The 22,946-nt window shown below is 41.2% G+C and overlaps 1 protein-coding gene across 1 annotated transcript in view; it reads left to right on the forward strand.

The window, feature by feature from the left end:
• The window catches only part of fam78ab (family with sequence similarity 78 member Ab), a 23,443-nt gene extending 2,642 nt beyond the window's left edge, over window positions 1–20,801 (forward strand). The window contains 1 exon segment of the mRNA XM_078426312.1: window positions 17,247–20,801. Within this exon segment, the coding sequence (XP_078282438.1) occupies window positions 17,247–17,799 (553 nt within the window). The 3' untranslated portion in view covers window positions 17,800–20,801.
• The last annotated feature ends 2,145 nt before the right edge of the window (window positions 20,802–22,946 follow it).

Here is a 22,946-nt window from a genome sequence, read left to right on the forward strand (position 1 = left end):
GAGTAGGTCATTCGGCCCTTCGAGCCAGCACCGCCATTCAATATGATCATGGCTGATCATTCAAAATCAGTACCCCGTTCCTGCTTTCTCCCCATATCCCTTGATTTCGTTAGCACGAAGAGCTATATCTAACTCTCTTAAACATCCAGGGAATTGGCCTCCACTGCCTTCTGTGGCAGAAAATTCCAGCACTGCAGACAGCTCGAGAGCATGGTGGCAAGAGCCAGATTACCAGATTATCGTGCAGGAAAGAACTGCAGATGCTGGTTATTCAAGGATCGAAGATAGACACAAAATGCTGGAGTAACTCAGCGGGACAGGCAGCATCTCTGGAGAGAAGGAATGGGTGACGTTTTGTGTCGAGACCCTTCTTTGGGTCTCAACCTGAAACGTCACCCATTCCTTCTCTCCAGAAATGCTGCCTGTCCCACTGAGTAACTCCAGCATTTTGTGTCTACCAGATTACCTTCACTTGACAGTTACAATTATAGAGGAAAGTTAATAGAAAGCATTCATATAAGGAATTCCAGAGAAGGGGGGGGGGGGGGGGGGGGTGACTGCATATTCAAAGAACTGAAGTGGCAGTAGTCTGCAAGGGAAGTGGGGTCAAAGGTTGGCTCTTTAGGAAGGGTGACAACAGCAGATTTGATGGGGTTGGTGGGAGGTAATAGTTCCCAATAGAAGACCTGAGAATGCAGAATCATAAACATAAGTATAGTCCAATCCTTGAATAACCAATAAACAGGCACAATATAGTAAAATACAAAGTGATTTGGCACAGTAGAATTCCTTTATGTGACATACATGCATACCTAAATAAGTCATGTCATGTATGTAGGTAAAGGAACTCAAGTCCAAATGCTGTGTAATATATTTATTCACAAAATGCTGGAGTAACTCAGCAGGTCAGGCAGCATCTCGGGAGAGAAGGAATGGGTGACGTTTCGGGTCGAGACCCTTCTTCAGTCTGAAGAAGGGTCTCGACCCGAAACGTCACCCATTCCTTCTCTCCCGAGATGCTGCCTGACCTGCTGAGTTACTCCAGCATTTTGTGAATAAATACCTTCGATTTGTACCAGTAACTGCAGTTATTTTCTTATGCTGTGTAATATACGCAGAGATAATATTGTTCACTGTATATTATTCTGGCATATGTAGTCATTGTACAGTCCTTGCATAATTAGTGTGACATGTCTATTCTACTGATTTTAACCCCATGATGTTTACATTCCCTTCCTGTTGTTTGTCGATGGTGTTGACTGTAGAATATAACTGGATATGTGCACTTGAGTAGAAACCTAACTCAGCGTAATCATTCTCTAGCAGCAGAAGTGAGGTTTCAGTCACATCCGCCTGATCAGATAGCTCTGACACAGCTCTTCCTGGCTGACACTGTGATACTGTAGTTGTGCAATCTGTAGAGTCAGTGAGATTATTGCACACTCCAAAGTCAGCTCTTTGGACCCTCATCTTTCCTGCAGAGCTGATCTGATCCAACTCAGGATCTCAACAATTACACACACCAACACTGCCTCACAGAAGTATTGCCCAATCAACATGACATGGGTGTTGGGAGATGAAACTGGTATGTTGGTAGATTTGGTACTTTCAGCGGCAGACTCCGGTTTAATCAAAAGTCAAGAAGCCCCAGAACGGGCCTGCACCATCTACTCACAGCTCTGTGCCTGGGAATCTAAAGACGGGGGCCTCTCCACTGAACCACAGCTGATTAACCACAGCACATTAAATTTAAATCATCCCCAAGCAACAAGATCATAGTTCACCTGGGTGTCTACAGGCTTAAGCAAAGGGGTGTTTCAAGATGGAGAGTAAAATGTCCCATGGTCAGGGAATGAGGTCTGGTGTGGGTTGAATCCAATTCTGGGAAAACAATCACCAGACAAGTGTAGTTCAAGATGGTGGCTCGCCACTACCTTCCTGAAGGCATTTAGCGATGAGCAATGAATTGTCAGCATTTTCCACGTGGCAAATTATAGCAGCTTCCAAGAGGGAGGAACGTGAATGAATCTGGCCGTCTTCTGTAAACAGTGAAACAAAAATAGAAATTGCTCACCTAGCCCTTCGAGTTTGTTATATAATTTAATTTGATTTTTTTTTTTTTAATATCGGTCTTCAAAACCATTTTTGTCAGATTATGGTGGTGGAAAGTGAAGTACGAAGTAAATTAGTCCATTTAAGTACGAGAATGATGGAATTACTATTGGTTTATTATTGTCACTGTACCAAGATACTGCGAAAAAAATTGTCTTGCATGCTCTCAAGGCTAATCATACCATACGTTCATCAGTACAATCAAACCATACACAAGTACGAAAGGTAATGCAAAAGGGGAAAGGAAATAGTGTTTAGAATACAGTTTAGAATACAGTGCTACACCAACAGAGAAAGTGCAGATTAAAAAATGTTCAAGAACTGCCACACAATAGATTGGGGAAACAGAAGTGCATCTTTAGATTATGTGAAGTCCATTCAATAGTCTGTTAACAATGGAGAAAAATAATCTGGTGATGTGACTTCAAGCTTTTGTACCTTCTGCCTGATGGGAGGAGGAGGAGGAGGAGGAGGAGGAGGAGGAGGAAGGGGAATGATTGGAGTGTAGGTGGTCCTTGATTATGGTGGCTGTTATGGCTTCTGAAGGCATGGCTCAGTATAAGGGAAGACTTTTTTCTCTGTTGAATTGTCAGTCTTTAGGATTCCTTGCCACAGAGAGCAGTGAGGACAGACTCCTTGTATAAACATAACTCTGAGGCTTCTAATCATTGAGAATTGAAGGTAAGGGAGAAAGGACAGTAAAGTAGATGAAGAAAGTTGGATCAGGTATGATGCCACTGAATGGCAGAGCTGACTGTAGGAACTGAATGGTTTTAGATTTTGAGATACAGCATGGAAACAGGCCCTTTTGTCCACTGAGTCCATGCCAACCATCGATCAACAGTTCGCATTAGCTCCATGTCATCCATCCACCCCTGACACTTTAGGGGCAATTTTACAGAGGCCAATTAACCTACAAATCTGCAAGTTTTGGGGATATAGGAAGAAACCAGAGCACCCAGAGGAAACCTCAGTCACAGAGAGAGCATGCAAACTCAACACACAGTAGGGCGCACGGTGGCGCAGCGGTAGCGTTGCTGCCTTACAGCGAATGCAGCGCCAGAGACTCAGGTTCGATCCTGACTACTGGTGCTGTCTGTACGGAGTTTGTACGTTCTCCCCGTGACCTGCGTGGGTTTTCTCCGAGATCTTCGATTTCCTCCCACACTCCAAAGACGTACAGGTTTGTAGGTTAATTGGCTGGGCAAATGTTTTTTTAAAAATTGCCCCTAGTGGGTGTAGGATAGCGTTAATGTGCGGGGATCGCTGGGCGGCGCGGACCTGGTGGGCCGAAGGGCATGTTTCTGCGCTGTATCTCTAAAAAAAAAGTACCCAGAGTCAGCATTGAACCAGTGCTGAGACAGCAGATCTACCAGCTGTACCACCCATAATCCTGTTCCTATTTCTAATGTTGCTACATTTTAATGTTTGATGATTATATATGAAGTTACATCAAATTTATAGCTTGGAATCGGGTCAATTGGTTCTGTTGTCCATGTTGGGTTTACGTTCAAGTGTTTATCCTATTCCAATCTGAAAGTTCGCATTGAATGTGCTTTCATTGTGTTAATCTTGCTCCTGCTTAAATATATGCATTTGGTATTCGAGTCAACCACCCAATGTGGTGGTAAATTCCACATTCTAAACACTCCCTGGAAATGAAGCTTCTCATGAATTTCCCATTAGATCTATAAACTTGCCTACTGCAAGTTACTTGCGAATCTCAATTTCATTAGGAGCTCTGTGACCATAGGAGCAAGGCAACCATAGCGTGACTAAGAGCTCCTGCCTCATTGTTAGCCGCGAAAGATGAAATGTATTTTAAATCAAGCACATGTCCATCTTAATTGCAAATTGGCAGGAAAATACCAAATTCCTTTCCATTCAAGATTTCTGTTTGCACCTGAATACTGAAAAGAAACCAAAGGCCTCTTAATTTTCTCAGAAGTAACATTACATTTCTGGCCTGTACTTTGCAAAATTATTTCCCAAGTGAGGAAGACTATTGAAATGTAAATGGTTCAAAGGTACTAAAGTACGAGGTTAAACTGAAGAGAGATAAAAAACAGCCCCAGGAACTTGTGTGGATCCAACAAAAATTTAACAGAAACAACACAGCTCCAGAAAGGATTTCATAATATTAAAATAATTTGAGGACCACGACTCCTTATAATCTCCTGAATTGCCCAAAGCATGGCTCATTATCACTAGCCCATCCTTGATGATCAGAAAGGATTGATTCCTGCCTCCTGATGAATTGTGTCGCAGCTGGAGGATGTTCAGCACTCAAAAACCATAGCAAGCAGCCATTCTTGGGGGCTTTCTCCTATTAATTATGATTCTGGTTGAAGTAAACCTCAAATCTGTAACACTTATGCTTTATACTATTTGATCCTGAAATAGATATGGGAAGCTGATAGAGATCAATAATCAGATCAGGAATGTTCCTTATTGAACGACAGAGCAGATTTGAAGGACCTTATGTTCTCCTTATGGTCCTATATATTGCTCTCATGTCAACTCTTCTCAACCTCACTATGTTTCAGGTTAACTGTCAATTAAGGGCTGGCCCATGAATGATTCAGGAGCAGACAAAAAGAGATCAACCTGAAACGTTAACTGTTTCTCTGCAGATGCTGCCTGACCCACTGAGCAATTCGTTTTGACGTTTGGATTCAGTTGTGCTGTATTACTGAAGTCCCCTCCACCACCTTTCTATGAAGGTCTGAAAAGTTCCACTGTCTTTTAGAAAAGTCAGACTGCCCATGCTGAGGAATGAGACACCCTAACTGTTTGCCATGATCACATTGAATGGCGGTGCTGGCTCGAAGGGCCGAATGGCCTCCTCCTGCACCTATTGTCTATTGTCTATTGCCATTACCTACAAACGAGTTTTATGCTATTTTTATTCAGGTCATATGAAATATGATTTTTTTTAAACTGGGCAATAATAGCAAGACTCAGACACCTGTAAAATATTCACCTTTTGAGCTAAAGTATGGCATCATCAGAACCAAAATTACTGTAACGTATAATATTACACAGAGAGAATGAAGCAGTGAATTTACAAATGGGAAAAGTTGTACTGGGTAACCATAACCAAACACAATCATTACGGGGGAAGATACACAAAAAAAGCATTTCCAACCTCCACGTTAATCTCATTGACTATGTCCATGGGCACTCAGTTCTGAAATTCTGAACCTTGTGTTCAAATCACTCTGTCTTACCAATCCATTTCTCCACTACCCTCTCCAGTCCTGCAACACATTAAGAGCTTTGCTGTCCTCCCAATATGAGCCTCCTACACATCACCCATTCCTATTGGTCCACCTGTAACAGACTGGGTATGAGCTTCTGTTATTTCATGAGAATTCCTCAAGGTTTGTGTTGGTGTATGCATTTGATGTCAGCGGATTGTGCAAAGGAATACAACTTTAGAGGCGTGTAGCTAAAGGGCCTTTGAGTGAACATGAACTTCTTATCTGAATTGCAGCTGTGTCTTCAACTATCAATACATACTGGATTCCCCAGTCTATTTTTTTCCATTTCTCCGTCTCTCCTTCTTTAAGATGCTCTTCAAAAAGCTCCCTCTTTGACCATGTTTTGGGTCTCCTGTCCTCAGATTGTTGTCAGGTGTCAGATTTGGTTTAATGTACACGCTTGTGAATCATCTCAGGATATTTCTCTAGATTAATGGCAACTGTACAAATGCTCATTGTTACAATGCTGAGACTGATTACACTATCTAAAACATAACCATCACCATCTATCTATCTGCTTACCAACACTGCTGCAAACAGTCTGAAAGTTAGCAATCAATGGCCATCACCAATCTAGATGACAATTTTTATTTTAATATCACATAACAATTTAAGCAAAGTCGCTCTAATGAAGGTGGAAAAGAGTAGGCAATGAGAAAAACATTCATCTGTACCAGCATTATTCTGGCTGAAGGAACGAAACACTAACAGTCCTGCGATGCCTTTCATGAAACTGGAACACTCTAATGTGCCGTACAGACAACAAAATACTTTTTGGAATTGGAATCATTGTTGTAATGTAGGAAACATGAAAGCTAATTTGTCCAGGTCCAACAAACAGCAACAAGATGATGGAGACACAAGGAAGGAACCTGACCATAAACATCGCTTATCTATTCCCTCCGCAGATGCTGCCTGACCCACTGAGTTACTCCGGCAGTTTGTGTTTTGAACAAAATCTTGTCCTGTTTGCAGTAATACTGGCCATAATACATTTTGTTAAACATCTTACTTCAAGCCAATGTGGGCACTGTAAATTATCCTGTGTAATCAAGGATTGGGTGTAACCCTCTCCCTATCCCATAATTTGACATTTGGAAATAGAATATATTCAGTTGAGAGGAGAATTATTTTGTTGCTCAGTGAGCTGCTCTGATTGCCTTGTCTGAAAAGTGGGTGGAAGTGCAGTCAACAACTTTCAATTCAAATACCTGAAAAGTGGAGTAAAAAGTGCAGGGCTATGTAAAGAGATTAGAGATGTAAAAGCTGCACTTTTATGAAAGAATAGTTCTGTCAACCCCAATAAAGTATGTACACAGGAAAATCTGTAAATACTGATACTCTTTCAGGGACCGCTGTGAATAATGACAGGGGATCCAGGACTTTTCATGAATTTTGACACATTCTGAGAATACCAGGACACACTTGGGGAGATGCAGTAGATAGTTCCAACTGCGCCCGTGGTATATCAGTGATGAAGGGAATGACACCAATCATGCCAGCTGATATAACCAGGATATATCTGAACCAGGTTATTGAGGAGCTGACCCTATGAAACGTCACCTATCCATGTTCTCCACAGATGCTGCCCGTCCCGCTGAGTTATTCCAGCACTCTGTGTCCACCTCCCTACAATAGGTTTGCTCCCTTTGGAAGGGAGGGACAGGTTTAGTTTAGTTTAGAGATGTAGTGTGGATACAGGAACTTCGGCCCACTGAGCCCACACCGACCAGCGATCCCCGCACCTTAACAACACCCGACACATACTAGGGACAATTTACATTTATACCAAGCCAATTAACTTACAAACCCACATGTCTTTGGAGTGTGGGAGGAAACCGAATATCTCAGAGAAAACCCACGCGGGTCACGGGGAGAACGTACAAACTCGGTACAGACAGCACCCGTAGTCGGGATCGAACCCAGGTCTCTGGCACTGTGAGGCAGCAGCTCTACCCGCTGCGCCACCATGAATGATCTTGAATGATCTTTGGAAGGAGATCAACTCTGTCTCACGTTGCACCCGAGCTGCTGACAACCTTCTCATTCCACGCCATGATTAGTGAAGGTGCTGATGGAGTTGAGACAGGGTTGGGACAGCTGAACTCACGCTACGGGAAGACACGCTCTCACGAGCAGTGAGATTCTCTCGGCCACTTGAGAGATTTAGATTTAGAGATACAGCGCGGAAACAGGCCCTTCGGCCCACCGAGTCCGCGCCGCCCAGCGATCCCCGCACACTAACACTATCCTACACTCCAGGGACAATTTTTTACATTTACCCAGTCAATTAACCTACATACCTGCACGTCTTTGGAGTGTGGGAGGAAACCGAAGATCTGGGAGAAAACCCACGCAGGTCACGGGGAGAACGTACAAACTCCGTACAGACGGCGCCCGTAGTCGGGATCGAACACACAAAAGGGAGAAAATTGACATACAGCTGAACTCGGCAGGTTGGCGGTGCTGGCTCGAAGGGCCGAACGGCCTACTCTTGCACCTATTTTCTATGTGGGGGATGAGAGCGGAGCGGGGGAAGAATTGCATTTATATAGCGCCTTTCACAACCAATCTTCAGGCAACAAGTTCTTGTCTCCTAATCTGAGGAAAGACGTTCTTGCCATAGAGGGAGTACAGAGAAGGTTCACCAGATTGATTCCTGGGATGGCAGGACTTTCATATGAAGAAAGACTGGATAGATTCGGCTTGTACTCGCTGGAATTTAGAAGATTGAGGGGGGATCTTATAGAAACTTACAAAATTCTTAAGGGGTTGGACAGGCTAGATGCAGGAAGATTGTTCCCGATGTTGGGGAAGTCCAGAACAAGGGGTCACAGTTTAAGGATAAGGGGGAAGTCTTTTAGGACCAAGATGAGAAAGTTTTTTTCCACACAGAGAGTGGTGAATCTGTGGAATTCTCTGCCACAGAAGGTAGTTGAGGCCAGTTCATTGGCTATATTTAAGAGGGAGTTAGATGTGGCCCTTGTGGCTAAAGGGATCAGGGGGTATGGAGAGAAGGCAGGTACAGGTTACTGAGTTGGATGATCAGCCATGATCATATTGAATGGCGGTGCAGACTCGAAGGGCCGAATGGCCTCCTCCTGCACCTATTTTCTATGTTTCTATGTTGCGCAGTGGATGGGATTCTCATCTCAGAGGCAGCTGATTTTATCAAGGTATAACTAATGTCTCTGGCACATTGTTTAAGAATATTAGTACACAATATTCTCTGTTTTTGAAGTACTGTTTGTTAAATTTAATGTGACATTTGAGTGATACACAACTTCAACCAGGCAGGCGAAGCTTTGAGAAGACAGGAAGTGTGTCACTCTTTGCAGAAAATGTAATCTCTGTTTTGCCACAGCATTAATATGTCTGATCTAATGTAATTATTAATTTCAACTAGACTTTGGCTCTTTTCTGCCACATTTAATGAAATATTGTCTTAGTGCGGAGTCAGTTTTGCCTCTGCAATTCAACTCATTGCTGGATAGACTGAAAATAATGGGAAGCGCTCAGTAGCTTCTTATGTATCTTGCCAGGAAAATCAGGGTACAGTGTTTGGCCTCTTTCTCTCCATTCTGCTTCCTGTCAGTTAACACCTTTCTTTAAATTGTTTTTCATTTTTCCTCATAACTAAATTTTAATTCCACTTTGAGCTGATGACATTATCCCTCAGAAGTTAGGGTGGGGTGTATGGCAAGGTGTGAGATGTCCTAAAACGAGTTAATTATTGTGGGAGGTTCTTCACTTTGATAAATTTGACAACCAGGAATAGGTTGTGTGTGGATTCTGTGAAGTTAATCAGGGATGTGTAAGGAACACATATTATAGCACTTATTTATTAGCATGCATTGCTCATCGAGAAGCAGATTCTAAGCAGACCATCCACTGGCTCTGGTTCAATCAGATTCTGAATGTGTTACAGAGATAATTATTATCACCTTTCATGTGTGAGGTAATGTCACTGGCATATTGCTTAATAATATCAGCATACATAATTCTTCGTTATTGAAGTGCTGTTTGTTGAATTGCTTGCCACATCCAAGGACTTTAAATCAACTTTTTTCATGGTCTTAAAATAAAACAGTCCAGTAGTCTTGAGTTCAGATGATTAAGAGGCTGATTTCATAGTTATTATTTGCTCCAAATTGGCACCAATTGAGAATATTTGCTTTGATGTACAGTTACATTTGAACAAAGGACATTACATCTTACAACTAACATGTGTTAAAGATGTGGCCCACAGACTAAAATTATTACATAGATGTAGAGCAAAGAAGCAAGCCATTGAGCCCAACTAGTCCAAGGTCTACATAAGCTTTCTCACATCTTACTTTATCTTATCCTATCAATATATTCTCCTACTCCATTTCCTCCCACCTAAATTATTAAGCTTCCCCTTGAAGCCCTCTGTGTAATTGGCCTCTACCCCATTGTGTTGTGCTGTGCTCCATTCTCATCACTGTCTGGATTAAAATAAAACTATTCTCCCAAATTCCCGTCAAAATGTACTTTCCATTTGCAGGCTCTTAGACAATAGGCAATAGACAATAGGTGCAGGAGTAGGCCATTCAGCCCTTCGAGCCAGCACCGCCATTCAATGCGATCATGGCTGATCACTCTCAATCAGTACCCCGTTCCTGCCTTCTCCCCATACCCCCTCACTCCGCTATCCTTAAGAGCTCTATCCAGCTCTCTCTTGAAAGCATCCAATGAACTGGCCTCCACTGCCTTCTGAGGCAGAGAATTCCACACCTTCACCACTCTCTGACTGAAAAAGTTCTTCCTCATCTCCGTTCTAAATGGCCTACCCCTTATTCTTAAACTGTGGCCCCTTGTTCTGGACTCCCCCAACATTGGGAACATGTTTCCTGCCTCTAATGTGTCCAATCCCCTAATTATCTTATATGTTTCAATAAGAAACATCTTCATTTAAGAGAGGATTTGGGGAGCAGATCAATCAACTTAAATAGTGACGTATCACAGCAACTTTCAAATCATACATGCCAGGCTTAAGATACTACCGTTGGTTAGTTCTTTTGCATATGGTTCAGTACATTGTACTGGTTCAGTACATTGTACTGGTTCAGTACATTGAGAACATGTATGGTTCATCCTGTTTATAAATTCACTCAACCCATTTCACTCAAAATGAGGGGAGCTATCAAATTAGCCAAATTCCTCTTGAAATAGAATCCACATCTATACATAACTCAATGTATACATGGCTAACCCAAGGGAAATGCATCCAATTGATCATGTAGAACTTTGGACCAGATCTTGGTAGTTGGGAGAAGGGAGAATGAGTTAATGATTGTACTAATCTTGCGCAGTGTGCTTAATGGGGCAAAAAGATTTAACCTTCATCCTGTGTTCTTACATAGAAAATAGAAACATAGAAAATAGGTGCAGGAGTAGGCCATTCGGCCCTTCGAGCCTGCACCGCCATTCAATATGATCATGGCTGATCATCCAGCTCAGTAACCTGTACCTGCCTTCTCTCCATACCCCCTGATCCCTTTAGCCACAAGGGCCACATCTAACTCCCTCTTAAATATAGCCAATGAACTGGCCTCAATTACCTTCTGTGGCAGAGAATTCCACAGATTCACCACTCTCTGTGTGAAGAAATGTTTTCTCATCTCGGTCCTAAAAGACTTCCCCCTTATCCTTAAGCTGTGACCCCTAGTTCTGGACTTCCCCAACATCGGGAACAATCTTCCCGCATCTAGGCTCTCCAACCCCTTAAGAATTTTATATGTTTCTATAAGATCCCCCCTCAGTCTTCTAAATTCCAGCGAGTACAAGCCTAGTCTATCCAGTCTTTCTTCATATGAAAGTCCTGCCATCCCAGGGATCAATCTGGTGAACCTTCTCTGTACTCCCTCTAAGGCTAGAATGTCTTTCCTCAGATTAGGAGACCAAAACTGCACACAAACGTTTGCAGGAAATTGGTTGGCTGATTATATTTGGCTGTTATTCTGTCAGCTATCTTCATCATGTCACAATTTATTTAAAATAATATTCTTCCCATGTGAACATCTTACACATTTTTAATTTAATTTCAATTTGAAGAAAATTGTCCTCTACATCCCCAAACTCTCCAAAATCAATGTAATTGAAACTCAGTCTGTATATAGAAACATAGAAAATAGGTGCAGGAGGAGGGCATTTGGCCCTTCGAGCCATCACCGCCATTCATTGTGATCATGGCTGATCAATAGACAATAGGTGCAGGAGTAGGCCATTCGGCTCTTCGTGCCAGCACCGCCATTCAATGTGATCAGGGCTGATCATTCACAATTAGTACCCCCCCCTTCCTGCCTTCTCCCCATACATCTGCTGTTGACGACCAAATTGTCATTTTATCATTTTAACCTGCAGGTTTCAATTCACTATTCTGGGCTGATATATATATGAGCTCAATGGGTTAGCATGCTTGGCTCGGAGTCTGGTCAGTAATGTGTTGAAACCATTCTTGTGCCTTGAACAAAGAATGCTTTATGTTGTAGCCACTGCAGACATGATCCAGCACCTCATCACCTTTGAACATCTGGCACCAGGTTACTATTCTTGTCCAATTGTAACAACAAGCCTGTAAAGACCCTTCAAGTTGACCACTGCACAGGCCTTATAAAGACAAAGACTAAGTCCTCTATTCTGCTGTTTGGCTAAATGGAATAGACCAAGTACAGATTAGGCAGCTCAAAACTGTAGCCTGGTGACCCGGCATACCTTTCATTCTTCATTACTATTAAGTAGTGGGATCAATTCTGGTTCACTGAGGAGAGCAATAGGACATGCAAGGGATATCCAAAACTGAGATGCCAACCAGTAACATGGGACTGATGCATGGTGAACCCGATGCAAAAAAATAGTGCAAAGTGATCTCATAATTAGCAGATGAGATCAAAGCTCTGGATTTCTGGCACATTTAGTTGTGAATAATTGCAGACAGTTAAACAGCCAACAGGAGGTGCTGGATCTAAGAACTTTATCATCCTTAGTAATGCCAGGGTCCAAGAAAGGAGTACAAAAGACAAGCATTTGCAGTAATATTCAGTCAAAACATTACACTTTAAATGATCTAATCCACTGGATATGGCAAACTGCATGGGACCAGATCATTTTCTAGCTGCAGTGCCAAAGACATGTACTCTAGAACAAGCCTTGCTTTTAAGCCAGGTTGTTGAAGTACAATCTACCCAACAACATGTAAAGCTGCCCAAGTACACACACTTCAAAAAAATGTCACTAATTACTATCCATCAATTGCTCTTGTCATTGAACTGCTAGAAGATATCAACAACCATACAAATCACATGGCACCTACTCACCAATAACTTGCTCACCAAGGGGTTGGGGTTTCTTTGGAACCACATCCTCAGATCTCTTCACGGCCATGGTCCGAAAAGAGTTGAATTCCAGAGGTGAAACGAGATGCCAAGTTAGCATTTGACAGAGAAGCCCTGGTAAAATTGAAGTCAACGGTCATATTGGTGAAAATGCTCCACCGGACAGAGTCATATTTACACAAGGATGGATAGTTGTTGGACGTCCATCGTTCCAGCCCAGGTCAGCCTGCAGGAGATTCTCAGGGAAGCTTCCCAGTCCCAATCGTCTTCAGCTACTTTGCGAATGATCTTCTTTCCACCATTAGATCAGAGAGAGGATGGGGTGGGAGATGTTGCTGGTAACTCCATTATCATCTCCTCAACAAATGAAGCAGATCACACTTGAGTGCAGAGCAACCTAGAAAAATGCAGAAACAGGCAGATAAGGAACTGGTAGGACTTGTGCCATAAAGTACAAACAAGAGAGAGTCGAACAAGCTACTCTTGATGGTAAATGATCACCACAATGTCCCCCAACCATTGTGGATTGCCACTGACCCCCAAAAAATCAACTGGACCAGCACTATAACTACTCTGGCAAAAAAAGGTTAGATGCTGGATTTTTGTGCAGTGAGCGACTCATCTGATGAAACTCCCAAACCATTCAACTACAGTGCCCTCCATAATGTTTGGGGCAAAGACCCATCATTTATTTATTTGCCTCTGTGCTCCACAATTTGTGATTTGTAATATTAAAAAAATCACATGTGGTTAAAAGTGCACATTAGCAGAGCTCTTAAAGATAGCGGAGTCAGGGGGTATGGGGAGAAAGCAGGAACGGGGTACTGATTGTGAATGATCAGCCATGATCACATTGAATTATGGTGCTGGCTCGAAGGGTCGAATGGCCTACTCCTGCACATATTGTCCATTGTCTATTTCAAAAAGGCCATTTTTATACATTTTGGTTTCACCATGTAGAAATTACAGCAGTGTTTATACATAGTCACCCCATTTCAGGGCACCATAATATTTGGGACACAGTAATATAATGTAAATGAAAGTAGTCATGTGTAGTATTATGTTGCATGTCCTTTGCATGCAATGACTGCTTGAAGTCTGCGATTCATGGACATCACCAGTTGCTGGGTGTCTTCTCTGGTGGTGCTCTGCCAGGCCTGTATTGCAGCCATCTTTACTTTATGCTTGTTTTGGGGGGTAGGCCCCTTTAGTTTTCTCTTCAGCATATAAAAGGCATGCTCAATTGGGTTCAGATCAGGTGATTGACTTGGCCACTCAAGAATTGGCCATTTTTTAGCTTTGAAAGACTCCTTTGTTGCTTTAGCAGTAAGTTTGGGATCATTGTCTTGCTGTAGAATGAACTGCCGGCCAGAGTTTTGAGGCATTTGTTTGAACTTGAGCAGATAGGATGTGTCTATGCACTTCAGAATTCATTATGCTACTACCATCAGCAGTTGTATCATCAATGAAGATAAGTGAGCCAGTACCTTCAGCAGTCATACATGCCCAGGCCATAACACCCCTACCACCGTGTTTCACGGATGAGGTGGTATGCTTTGGATCTTGGGAAGTTCCTTCTCTCCTCCATACTTTGCTCTTGCCATCACTCTGATATAAGTTAATTTCCATCTCATCTGTCCACAAGACCTTTTTCCAGAACTGTGGTTGCTCTTTTAAGTACTTCTTGGCAAACTGTAACCTGGCCAGCCTATTTTTGTAGCTAACCAGTGGTTTGTATCTTGCAGTGTAGCCTCTGTATTTCTGTTCATGAAGTCTTCTGTGGACAGTGGTCATTGACAATCCACACCTGACTCCTGAAGAGTGTTTGGGGATTTTTCTTTATTATAGAGAGAATTCTTCTGTCAGCAGCTGTGGAGGTCTTCCTTGGCCTGCCAGTCCCTTTGCAATTAGTAAGCTCACCAGTGCTCTCTTTCTTCTTAATAATGTTCCAAACAGTTGATTTTGGTACGCCTAAGGTTTGGCCGATGTCTCTAACAGTTTTATTCTTGATTCTCAGTCTCATGATGGTTTTTTTAACTTTCATTAAGGAGGCAATTAAACACACCTGAGCAATTACAAACACCTGTGAAGCCATGTGTCCCAAACATTATGGTGCCCTGAAATGGGGGGGGACTATGTATAAACACAGCTGCAATCTCTACATGGTGAAAGCAAAATGTATAAACATGTCCTTTATTAAAATCTGACAATGTGCACTTTAACCACATGTGATTTTTTTCTATTCCAAATCTCAAATTGTGGAGTACAGAAGCAAATAAATAAATGATGGGTCTTTGTCCCAAACATTATGGAGGGCACTGTATATACGAATTATTATTCAGAAGTGTGATGGAATACCCAATAGTTCAATGGTACTTTATTGTCTTGTGCACATACGAATAATGAAATTATTTTTTTGAATACAGTTCAGAGACAATCTTATTACACATTAGACACACTCATACATAGTATAATATACTATACTATGTATAAGAGTGTAAGAGAGAGTGGAATGCAGCTGCAATCACATTGGTGCATCTCCATATCATCCAGGAGAAAGCAGCCTATTTTAATTGGTAACCCATCCATCATCCCATACTTTTATTCCTTCCACCACCAGCAACATGGTTGCAGTTTGTTCTAACTCTAAAAGGCACTGCAGTCACCTCAAGGCTACTTTGAGAGCATCGCCCACACCCACAAGCTCCCACCATCAGGAAGGTGAAGGGCTGCTGAAGGATGGCTGGTGTAAGTTCTCCTCCAAGTCATACACACCCTGACTTGGAGACATATTGCGGTTCAGACTATAATTAATGTTGTGGGCCGATGTTTAAAGTAGTTTACTTTTCTGGGCCAAAGCGACGAGTAAAAACCTGGTCTCTAAAAGTAACAGAACAGCAAAGAGCTCCTCACATCATGAAGTAAACACATTAAAGGTCTGTCTCTCTTTGTAGCTTTGCCAAGCCCATGAGCTTTGGTGCTTTACTTTCAGTAACAGACGGTTTTATTTTAAAAATAAAAGTTTCATTGAAAAGAATGGAGAAAATATGCATCATCAGGATCACCACAATACTCTATCGGATTCCATAATTATTATGGCATTTATTTAATTCAGATTTTGTTTAAAGTGGCAGATTTAAAAATCATGAAGCCAAGTATTACGATGTCACAGAGAAATAAATTACATTCTTAAAAACTGATTTTCAATTCAGAATGTCCCAGAGTGCTTGAAACCAATGAAGTAATTTATTAGAAATGTGGTCAGTGTTTTAAAACATGACATACAACAGTTATGGGCAGAGAGTGGTGGCCATATAACCAACCCCAAACTCTGACAGAACCTCAGAAAGTTTACTAAAATTCTATTCACAAAATGCTGGAGTAACTCAGCAGGTCAGGCAGCATCCCAGGAGAGAAGGAATGGGTGTGCTGAGATGCTGCCTGACCTGCTGAGTTACTCCAGCATTTTGTGAATAAATACCTTCGATTTGTACCAGCATCTGCAGTTATTTTCTTACACTTACTAAAATTCTAGGTCACTCAGAATAGTTTGTTTCTGGAAAGATTTTAAAGAAGGAGAGCTGGGCATGTGTTGGAGAAGAAACTCTAGCCAATGAAAAACATATCCGAGTACTTTAGGCATCACAGCTGCCTTTCTTCATTCATTTATTTTACTTTCTTTGTGTAATTCTCCTTCTGGAGGCAGTTAAGAATACTATTGGACACGAGAAGCTTTTCAGCAAGACAGCCTATATCACCGCACTGATACTTTTAAAGATATCACAAGCATTAACTTGATAGTAAATACATAGGATATATACTAAGTGGAGACCCTTTGTTCTTTGCTTCTGTTCTTTATATACTTTTGCAGCCCACAACCATAATATTAAGCAACTAGTGAAACGGAATTCATTAAACACATCCAAGAAATGCTTCCATTGTCTTCTTAGCAGTTTAACAACTGCTTTCCTTGCAGTTAAACAGTTTATATTTTGAAACGGTTTAGGTCTGCAGAAAGGTCTTCAGACTGAATTTATTCACAAAATGCTGGAGTAACTCAGCAGGTCAGGCAGCATCTCGGGAGAGAAGGAGTGGGTGACGTTTCGGGCCGAGACCCTTTTTCAGACTGAAGATGGGTCTCGACCCGAAACGTCACCCATTCCTTCTCTCCAGGGATGCCGCCTGACCTGCTGAGTTACTCCAGCATTTTGGGTCTACCTTCAATTTAAACTGCATCTGCAGTTCTTTCCTACACATACTATGTTTAGAATATGTCCTGTTAGGCAGGGGTGGTCGTTTGATTTCATTGGGATGATGGATTGTTGAGGAGTGTGTTCGTCATCTTGAACCAGGGAGAGAATGGTATATTCTGTTTAATTGTTCTTAATAATTATTTTACATCTGTTTTATAATTTATTTTTAATCATAAAAGGAGCTGAGTATAGATTTCTAATCATTAAGAAAACATTGTAAATTTGACCCAACTTTAACGCTATTTCTCTCACAACAACAGGTCCAGTTGGGAACTGCCAGATCTCAGAGATGGAAAAATTAGTGCAATAAGTGACTCAGATGGAGTGAATTATCCTTGGTATGGTAACACCACTGAAACCTACACAATAGTGGGCCCCACCAGAAGGGAGGTCCGCTTTACTGTCAGCATGAATGACAACTTCTACCCGAGTGTCACCTGGGCCATCCCTGTCAGCAAGTCCAACATACCACAACTATCCAGTATTAAGAGAGACCAAAACTTCACCACATGGTTGGTGGCCTCCAATCAAGAGACTGCTGAGATTATTGTCTTGCAAACAATCAAATGGAGGATGAAGCTTCACATTGCAGTGGATCCGACAAAAAACCTTGGGGAGCGCGCAGTGCTGGTGGAGCCTATTACTCAAGAACGCCCTATGATTCTCAACAAGAATGAGCTCATTGCAGCCAATGTGTTGAAGAAACCCAATGCAAATGATGCTCAGGTGCTGATGTGGCGACCGACATTTGGAGATCCGCAGGTAGTCATCCCTCCAAAGAACCGAACAGAACAATCACGAGCAATGTGTTGATGCTCCTAAGACACAACACTGGGTCTTCAAAACCAACATGTGCACTAATCATGCAAGAATTGCTCTACCTTGAACCACTATGGTGGGGAAAACATCACTGTGCTGATTCGTTTGCTAAGCTAAAGGCCATCACACTGTGGGATCATCTCATTTTAAAGACTTTAGCTTTGGCTTCTGGTCCTCTGTTGAAGCATCGCACAAGTCAAAGAAGTTTTATTGAATGTCAGTCAAAACTGGAATGCAATTGCACATGAACAATTTTTATACAAGAAAAAAAATCTATCTCTTAACCATGCTGCCTTAAGTTAGCAAAAGCATCTCATTGCAAATATTTGCCTTAAAAGAACTTCACCATGAATATAAACTGAATGTTGTTTCATTATGACTGCAATATGCAATTGTAAACCAGCCTGCTCATGATCTGTGAATAATGTTTCTTCACACATAACCCTGAACACTTCATTTTGTGGAAGGATCCTAGAAATAAATTTTCAAGTGGAATCTAATCAACTAACTCCAAATATATTTATTGATAGTCAAGCATTTGAATGCAAACTAACCGTTTCCAGAATAGGGCAATTTCAAGTAATGATCAAGATAGAACAAAATGAAGTAGACCACAATATTCCAATGTCCAAGGTCAACATCGATTACTGAGGTGTTATATTCTATATTTTCACGATGCATGAAGAATACTACAGAGATACAGATCCAATGCATATTGTTAATCTGGTACCGTGAAGAAATGAATTGAGATCTACAAGATGAATGGGGTCCTTCCTATCCAGTGTTAATGTTTCTGGACAAGACGTGGAGGACGACACCTTCCAACAGTAGGCAGGGTAAATATAATAACAGTTCCCCACATGCTTACCACAAGGGTTATTACAGGTGTTCATGTATATGCTTTGCCCTCCTCCACATCTCCCATCATAGAATTATAAAGAATTTACATCACAGAAAACCATTTGGGCCTGATTGGTTTGTGCTGGTGTTTAAGCCTCCTCCTGTGGTACTTCATCCAACCCCATTAAAATACCCCTCTATTTTTTGCAGCCTCACGCGCTTTTCTAGCTTATCTTAACATCAATCATTGCTGATCACTCACTCCAGGAGGTAGTGAGCTTCGCATTCTCCCCATTCTGGAGAATAAAGCATCTCTCCTGAATACCGCAATAGATTTATTAGTGACAATTTTATGTTCATTGCTTGTAGTTTTGGACCAACCCACCAACCCACACCACAACATCCCCACAGTGATTGTTATTACAATTTTAAAGCCATTTCTTGGATTACATTTCACAGACTAGCCTGAGAAGAGGGTATCAGGAGAGAATTTATAGTCCACATATGCCAGGGATGAGATGGTTTTTGTGAATGGGTTGGATGCAATGGGTAAGACAATCAGGGTATTTGTTTTGAAATGGTGGTATCCTCCACGTCAGACTGAGGTGTTGATGATCATTAAGTGTATCAAGATTTTGCGACTCTTGATCATGAAAGAGAACAGTGTTAAGGGCAATCAATCTTCAAGCCTGCAATGTAATTTATTGAATATTCCTTGGCTGTAAAGTTTTTGGAAATTATTTAAACTTGATAATGTTGCCATTATTGTGAAACATTGCAACATTTGCACCCTGACAACTGAATCTAGAATGGATTTGTTTTCTGCTCAAGCTGTGAATGCTACATAAGAAAGATTTTGTTTGACATGAAAAAAAAAATGTAAAAATGATTTTGCAAGTGTCTGTACTCATACTAGTCGTTTTCATTTTTCTTTACTTTGGATCAATTACCTGGCCATAACTGAGCTGCTGTATCAGGTATTTATGTAGTCCCTCTAATATTATAAGATGTCCAAAGGCTACTCATCGCAGAGTTATCAAACTAAATAACACTGCAACACAATGAAAAGACTTCTTCAGTCTGAAGAAGAGTCTCGACCCGAAACGTCATCCATTCCTTCTCGCCAGAGATGCTGCCTGACCCACTGAGTTACTCCAGCATTTTGTGATACCTTCGATTTGTACCAGCATCTGCAGTTATTTTCCTACACAATGAAAAGCTTGGTCACTAAGTTTAAAAAAAAAAAGAAGCAAGATCATGAAGTTGAGAGAGGAAACACATGAACTTGGTCTGAAAGACTGAATACTTTAGTGGCAATAATGAAGCAATGAATTAGGGATGTTCATGAAATTGAGGAAGTACAGAAATTTGAGGGCAGAACAACCGGAGGCGGTTGCAAAAATAGGGAAGGGGCAAGGATACAGAAAAGTTTGAAATTAACAGGGAGAAATTTACAATTAAAACTTTGTTGGACTAAATGCCAATGTAAGTCAACAGCAGAGGGGCTCATAATTAAATAGTTCTGGATAAAAATCAAGACACTGTTTTGGATGATCTCCAATTAACGAAGAGTGCAAGGTGATCTACATGAAAATAATTAATACAAGGACTTCAGCTGCAGATAACCTAAAGAAAGGGCTGGGACAGACAAGGTTACAGTGTAGGTGATAATAGAGAATATGGATTAGGTACAGTAAATATGAGATCAGATCACTTGAAACGGCCTTATATCTTTCCGGCATCTTTAACATAAACACACATTCTAATTTGTGACTAAGTTACAAACTAACATCTTTTTTTCCCCATCCACTTAAATTATCAGATTCTTCTTCATTCCTCTCCAAACTAACAATGTAATTTAAGTTCCTATACTTGCATAATAGCTAGAGCTGAGAAAGCTGTGGGTTTAAGTTTATTCTGGAATCTCGAGTACACTAACTAGCTGAAACTAGATAGAGCTCTTAAGGATAGCAGAGTCAGGGGGTATAGGGAGAAGGCAGGAACGGGGTGCTGATTGAGAATGATCAGCTATGAAGGGCCAAATGGCCTCCTCCTGCACCTATTGTCTATTGTAAACCAGAATGAAAACCGATGATTGGCTGCATAGTTGCAGGTGTTAATCGATGTAACAAACATTTTCAGGTGGACATTAAACATTCCAGTACTCTTTTGAAGTGCATGGAATTTTTCCTGATCAACATTCAGACTTCAAACAATATAAAAATAGAGTCAACTGTTTCTTTTATTCCACCTCTCTTGCTCATGGAGTTTTGCAATGTGCCAGTTGGTTTCTGCACTTCCTCTCTCTCCTATTTAACTGATCTATTGGGCATCAATTTCAACTAACTTGTCTTGCTGTAAATTTACCCGATAATGCTTCTATGTAGCATACTGGGACACTTACAAGGCCAAAAGCATTATCCTGCCATACCAGTAATATTTAGTGAAGATATAATTCATAAGCACCACTGGACTGTGTTAACCTTTGATCACACTTCTAGAATCTACCTTTGTAACAATAGTTACAAGGGTAAACAACTCAAACAAATTGGTTGATTGGAAAGGGACCCTAGCAGGAATGAAGGTGGAACAGCAATGGCAGGAATTTCCGGGAATAATTCAGAAGACGCAGGATCTTTTCATTCCAATGAGGAAGAAAGATTCTAACGGGAGAATGAGGCGACCGTGGCTTACAAAAGAAGTCAAAGACAGCATCAAACTAAAAGAGAAGGCATATAACATTGCAGATTTGTGGGAAGCTGGAGAATTGGGAAACGTTGGAAAAAACAGCAGAAGATAAAGGTGAAATGCAAAAGTAAGCTATCCAATAATATAAAAGAGGATGGGCAAGTTTCTTCAGATATATAAAGAGTAAGCTAGAGGCAAGGGTGGACATCAGACTGCTGATTAATGATGCAGGAGAAGTGATAATGCGGAATAAAGAAATAGCAGAGGAATTGAATAACGTTTTTGCATCAGTCAAAGTGAAAAATTGTGAAATACATCTCTTCTAGTTCTGAAAGCATTACAGAGTTGTGAATTTGTGGAATTCTCTGCCACAGAGGGCAGTGGAGGCCAAATCACTGGATGGATTTAAGAGAGAGTTAGATAGAGCTCTAGGGGCTAATGGAATCAAGGGATATGGGGACAAGGCAGGCATGGGGTATTGATTGGGGACGATCAGCCATGATCACAATGAATGGCGGTGCTGGCTCGAAGGGCCGAATGGCCTCCTCCTGCACCTATTTTCTATGGTTCTAATCTGCTTTACTTTGCAATGCAATGATGTTGAAGAAATTACCACCTGCTAAGAGCTCACGATAGTTAAATTGCTCCACTGCTCTTTTCTTGTGAATAACAGTAACTGACTCATCCTTCCGAGGGTTTCACTATTAATTTCCGTCAGCTGTATTCACTTTGTTGGCTTTGGAGAACGAAAGGCTCGAACACTTTCAAACATTTCATCTTCAATGAGTAATATTAGAAAGCAATTCTAAAAACATTTAATGTTAATGGAGAGAACCCTGTAAATTAATGATTCCCACATACTAAATCACTATGATATCAATTGCTGAATTGATTAATTGCAGATTTTGTGGCTGTAATCAGTTGAAAGAGAGCATGTGGGACAAGAATGAGACAATTACAGACCACAGCAATGTTGATCGAACAGCCTGCTTTTAATTATCACTGGTAGTTGCTGAGCAAGACATAAAGTGATTGATCAGTCTGTTGTCAAGGGCATGACTAATTCATTTGTCATCACAACTACAGCCAATTTGTCATCAGCCAAGTTCCTTTCCCACTTCTGAATCAGAAGGTCATGAGTTCATGTCTCACACCAGAGATTTAAACGGCGATATTCCCAACAAACTGTCAGAGAAATTAGATGCTAAATAGAGATCGAGACTGTTCAGGTGAACTTAAATGACGAAGATCACGATTTTGAAGAGGAGTAGAACAATTCTCCCAGCTGTCTGAGCCACTATTTATCCCTGAAAAAACATAAATATTGAGTGGGTCATACTTGCATTGTGCTTCATTCACTAACACAGTGATTGCACTTCAGGTGTAATTCATTGGGTTGAAGACATCCTGGAATGCCCCGAGACTGTGAAAGATGCAACAGAAAGTAAGATCTTTCATTCCAAGTCAAATCTCAAAACTTTTACCTAAAATATTTAACTCGCTGCACTGCGTTACATTTCTATTTTTGAATTATAGCCTAGGTTTTACTGGTTTACTTTTAAAAAAAAGTGTGAACCCTCCCTACCCACACATTCCGTCCGACAGCCTCATAA

The sequence above is a fragment of the Rhinoraja longicauda genome, chromosome 31 (assembly GCF_053455715.1).
Source record: "Rhinoraja longicauda isolate Sanriku21f chromosome 31, sRhiLon1.1, whole genome shotgun sequence".
NCBI lineage: Eukaryota > Metazoa > Chordata > Chondrichthyes > Rajiformes > Arhynchobatidae > Rhinoraja > Rhinoraja longicauda.